This window comes from Coffea arabica, chromosome 6c, assembly GCF_036785885.1.
Source record: "Coffea arabica cultivar ET-39 chromosome 6c, Coffea Arabica ET-39 HiFi, whole genome shotgun sequence".
NCBI lineage: Eukaryota > Viridiplantae > Streptophyta > Magnoliopsida > Gentianales > Rubiaceae > Coffea > Coffea arabica.
The window spans coordinates 11,270,690-11,275,847 of NC_092320.1; the positions used below are offsets into that span (position 1 = coordinate 11,270,690).

The window sequence follows — 5,158 nt, forward strand, 5'->3', positions numbered from 1 at the left end:
ATGTTTTTGAAATATCATTTTGGTACAAGCTCGATAAATCATGATGTAAAATAGCGATTAAGTTTTGATTGAGTGATTAATTTTGAAACGTAAATAAATAAATCATTTTTATGTATTTTAAAATATAAAAATGTTCATGAAATAGAATTTGAATCAATCATCTAACTGGTACGATACAGTTACCAAGGGGGTGTTTGGAACCCAAGTTTTTGAGCAAGTTTGTTTGCTACTAGTTTTTATACAACTTTTGCTACAGAAACCCCAAAAAACTTCCAAAAAACTTTCACTCCCTTGTTAAACTTTTAGCAAAACGATGTCGTTTTGTCGCATCTTGTTTTGAAACCCCAAAACACTTTGCCCGATAGAAGCAGTGCCCTATACACTTGGACTGTTCCTCGTTTTTGAGCTCACAGAAGCGGTGTCCTATACAGCGGGTTAGCGGGCTCACCTGAGCAATTCGGCCATAGGACTTGGAGGTGATCGGAGCTTGGAGAAGCGGCGTGAGATTGGTACTGCAGCTCTGTGTTGCAATAGTGTAGACGCGTGAGAAGCTGCTAGACCAAGGTTCGGCGAAGAACAAATTCATCCCCTCCCCCGCAACTGCTCCTCCTCCAACAAACGACTGTGCTAGTCCGTTTGCCACAATTCTGCTGTGCTTCCATTTAGGTAAGTTTCCTTCAACCAGTAGCTTAGATTTGAGGAAGGCACGCTTCGATTTTTTGCCTATGAAACCGCGGCATTCCAGAAGCATTTATTGGGATTTTTTTTTTGTTGATTAGTCATTTTATATGGCTGTGCTCTTTGATTCTTTATTGTTTTGGTATTAAATAAGCCAACATTTGGAGAAAGGCTGCTGAGTTAATTGCCTTCCGTTGGAATATTACACTTGGTCTCAATTTCGAACTGAGTTGAAAGCTCTGTGCTAATTAATTTGGGTAATGTGTTAATTAATTCTTTAACATTGGTCTGTGAGAATTAATTTGGGTGCTGCGTTGATTAAAGATTTTTTACATAATTGATTGCTCTGTGTTGCTCTGTAATATGCTGTGTTGCTCCGGGCCAAGATTGAGCAAGTATTTGAAGGAGTTTTAAAGGCTTTGATTGGTCTTGGTGGCATATGAGGTTCAACTGAGGAGTCCTTTGGGTTACTTGTTCTTGTTATTCTTGCTGTCTTTGCTGTTGTTGAAAGCGTTTCTTTTGATTGATTGGAGAATTTCTAGGCAATTGTGAGATTTTGGAAATAATTTTTCTTTTTCAAGATTAGTTTGACAAGCTTCCATTTGATAAAGACAAGCCTTGGACAATGATTTTTTAGACGAATGAACTTGAATAATGAGATTGCCAATGGATAATGAATTTAATTGTTTGTGTGTCAATTTAATAGAATTTAGATACATTAACGAGGTCCTAATAGTACTGAATAAAAAAATCATTTTTGATGATTGAAATTTCTTTGAGACTAATAACTAAGAAAAACAAATTTTTAATAGAGTTCTGATTTTTCTAATTAGTTTCGAAACGCTTGATACACACTTTTCCATCAGTAGTGTATACTCCTGCTTGTTGTAGCTCCTTCTATTTACCTTGAAAAAAATAGAAGGGTTGAGGTCCCAATTAAGCGAGGGCCTTGATTAGGCAAACTATTTATTTTACCTAACTATTTATTGTACCTAAATCAATCAATTATTTCTTGCTCTGTAATGTGCTGTGTTGCTCTGAAGAGCTGCATGAACCATATAACCTTTAAGTAACAGTTTCTTGACTACCCAAAAGCCCACATAGGTGGCTGCATCAAGAACACAAACTGCTTTCTCATGATCTTTTGATGCCATAACTTCTGCTTCCCTCATTTTTTTTCTTTTCCCTACTTCCTCTTGTTCTTATAGCTTTTTTTGTACTTTCTTATACCATATCAAGTTTACCAAGCGAATATGTAAGAAAGTTAATAAGAACGCAAAGGGTAGATAGGGATGCCAATTTGAAGATGAATTGGTGAACTATACAAGCCACCACGTTCCTATCTACCTATGAAATTTGCATGCTCACTTGAGTATCCTTCAACCTACATCCTTTAGTTTTTACTAGTATCATTTATTTGCAATGTGGTGACTGGTATAACTTCTAAACACTAATCGCCCAAACTAGAAATCATTTATTTCTCAGTGTCTTGTTTAATTTATTTATTATTTACTATAATTATTTGTGTTTCTTGGGTTTGCAACCCAAACTAGAAGGATTCCTTTCAAAAGACTTTTCACTTAAATTGTGTGCTTATTGAGGCTTTGACAAATTAATTCATGAATAGTAGTAAAGTTTTCATGCTTTTGATTTATGTGAAATAGGGGGTTAGCGGAATTAGTTCAAATTCTACTGTTTGCTTAGTAATATTTTGAAGTGGATGGTTTTTCATTTATTCCTTGCACGTATTTTTCTGTTCTATTATAGAGGTAGGTAATTTTGCTGCATTCTAATTAATTTGAGATATAGGTATACATTTTTTTGTTAACAGGTTAATGCTGCCGCGCACTAGACCCATTTCTAGAGGTTTGTTTTGGGATTTTTTTTTCACTTGCATGTATTTTTCTGTTAGGAATTGTAAGGGCTAATTTTTACTTTAATTCATAGTCGGAAAACTCATACTTCCTGTTTCTGTTACGACTACTTGGTCCGAGTGTGGAGAGAACGATATACAGCTTTGCATCACCAATTATTTCAAGGTATTATTGAATTCGTCTCTTTTCACAACCCTTTCACTAATATATTGAATTAACTATTTTGTATGTCCTGTTTTCACGGCTGCCTTGGTTGGAAATTGGTATTATTTGTACATGATTCAAGGAATTTACTTCAATATTGCTATATATCTGTTTTGGGGCTATAAATGCCATTCAATTTCTGTTTAGCGTCTTTAATAGTCAATTTTTGCTAATCCTTATTTGTCCTACATAAAGCGTAAAAAACCAATGGCCGGTAAGGTTGGTTCATCGAGGCAAGATCGAGCCCAATTTCCAATGGAGCGAGAGCTTGAATTTGCGGAGTATTTGGTTGAATTAAAACGGGCTAATAGAATGAACAAGGGCAACTTAAAGAGTGAGGTGTTCCCGGCAATTGTTGATCAATTTGCCAAAAATGGATACCACTTTGATGAATCTCAAATCAAGGCGAAGTATTATTCTTTGCGCCATCTGACTCAAAAATACAATCGCATGCGATTGAGGGTGATTGGGGCCGGATGGGATCCCCTCCTCCAGACTGTAACCATGGATGAAATCAAATGGCAAGATGTGATTAAGGTACTCCAATTAATTTTTTCTTTTCTATCACATAAGCTTATAAAGTGTAAAAACTATTTTTTAACATGCCTCTGTATTAATTTTAGCTTTAAATGTGTGGGAGAATCCATCTTTTGAGGCTTACCACAACAAAGATTGCCGTGACTTCTACATATTGTCGGAGGTGTTTGACAAAATGGATGCCCAAGGCCGATACGCAAGGGATCAAACTAACCACCAGTTGACATCAATGACAAGATAAGAGCGAGGCAAAGTCAATCCTTCTCCAATATCAACCTCCAGGGTAAGGAGCACGTGGACCTGACTGATGAAATGACGCCTCCTATGCAGTCAACTGGGAAATCGGATGCCGAACATTCAAAAGACAAAGGCAAAGGGAAAAGGAAGACTTCGGAATTTTCATCCGCCAAAGACGGCAACCTCCCGCCCGATCTAAGTCGCACCTCATACAATAATGCCATATCTTGGATGGATGCGACGTTTGCTTCCGATCGGAGCACGTCACAGAGCGTAGATGCCCCACCTCCCCCACTTGCTGCTACTTCAGCTCCTCTTCTGCCGATTTACGTGGATGATGACTCGAACTTGGTGGCAAAGGCACATGCAGCCTTAAACGAATTTCTAGTCTTGCTAGATAAAGTAGCTGTAAAAGCAGCTGTTAAATTGGCTGATTCCGCAGACCATCGGATGATATTTTTGAATCAGCAGAATAAGGCTAGGAAGCGGTTATATGCACTGACGATTGGAGGGGGAACTAGATGATTGAGGTCTACATGTGCTTAGGGGGGTTAAGCACTAGTTGGAAGGGCTTTCTTTGAATGCTTTAATGACTTTAGATTTGTATTTGTGATTGATAGATGCTGGTTTTCCCTATTGGAAAACGAATTTGCACTTTGGTTGTTTCATTACGTAGTTTGGTTCATTTTAAAACTTACCATAATGTTTCACCATTTCTTTAATATTTGACTTTTCGAGTTGGCGAATAATAAATAGAAGTCTTTCTTTAATTTAAGAGTTGATTATCTAATGATCAAATTCCTAGCTTGTTTCTCATTTGGTGCTTATGTATCACTTGTTATCAAGGTGCAGGTGTTTTGCCCAAACAGAGTGTAAATAGCTAGGGCTCCGCCAAATTTTGGAGTGAATTTGGATGACCCAGATGATGCAAGACAAGTCGCAACTGCTGTGTTAATACTATCATGGCACTTTCAAACACATCAGGTTCCAAGGACAAGGCAACTAGTCCATACATGCCCTTTCACATGTCAGGGTTGGGTTGACGACTTGTTGGGGGGGAAAATACATCATACATCAGGATGCTTAACAACATGCGCATGAATATGCCCACATTCATTTAACTTTGCCGGATATTGCATGAAGGTGAATACATTATTGAGAGCCCCTGTGATAAAGTGACTTTAGAGGAAGGAGTGACAATTGCTTTATATGGGTTGAGCCATGATTTGACACAAAGAGTGTTAAGTGAGCGATTTCAGCATTCCACTGAGACCATTCATCGACACGTGCGCCGCCTATGCCAAACTTTAGTCCTATTAGCACATATTGCTATCCGACATAGGGACACGGATACTATTCATTCTCGGATTCGAAAAAATAAAAGGTTTTATCCCTGGTTTAAGGTACGTGCCCGCATCTTAAAACTAATAAATTTCGAAATCCAAGTTTAATTTATCAAAGATTCAATATGTAGGATTGCATTGGGCTATTGATGGAACACATGTCTCGACAAGCGTGCCAAAGAGGGAACAGGATGCCTTTCGTAACAGAAAGGGCACGCTTTCACAAAATATTTTAGTCGCATGTGACCACGATATGAGATTCGTTTATGTCAGAGTTGGTTGGGA

At 37.8% G+C, this 5,158-nt stretch overlaps 1 protein-coding gene across 2 annotated transcripts; it reads left to right on the forward strand.

The window, feature by feature from the left end:
* Positions 1-264: 264 nt before the first annotated feature.
* LOC140008462 (uncharacterized) lies at positions 265-4,300 on the forward strand. 2 transcript variants are annotated; one of them, XM_072052874.1, is made up of 5 exons: positions 265-666; positions 2,488-2,544; positions 2,626-2,717; positions 2,952-3,293; positions 3,380-4,300. In XM_072052874.1, the coding sequence occupies exons 2-5, from the start codon at positions 2,514-2,516 to the stop codon at positions 3,383-3,385; spliced, it is 471 nt and encodes a 156-aa protein (XP_071908975.1). In that variant the 5' UTR covers positions 265-666; positions 2,488-2,513; the 3' UTR covers positions 3,386-4,300. The 2 variants fall into 2 exon arrangements, with proteins under 2 accessions (XP_071908975.1, XP_071908976.1); XM_072052875.1 differs by having other exon boundaries at positions 268-666; positions 2,510-2,544.
* Positions 4,301-5,158: the final 858 nt, after the last annotated feature.

Bases quoted from the DNA above. Each gene is read 5' to 3' on its own strand.
- LOC140008462 (XM_072052874.1), top strand. From the start codon at position 2,514: ATGCTGCCGCGCACTAGACCCATTTCTAGAG. The intron at 2,545-2,625 runs GTTTGTTTTGGG...TTTAATTCATAG, and splicing joins CACTAGACCCATTTCTAGAG to TCGGAAAACTCATACTTCCT. The intron at 2,718-2,951 runs GTATTATTGAAT...TCCTACATAAAG, and splicing joins GCATCACCAATTATTTCAAG to CGTAAAAAACCAATGGCCGG.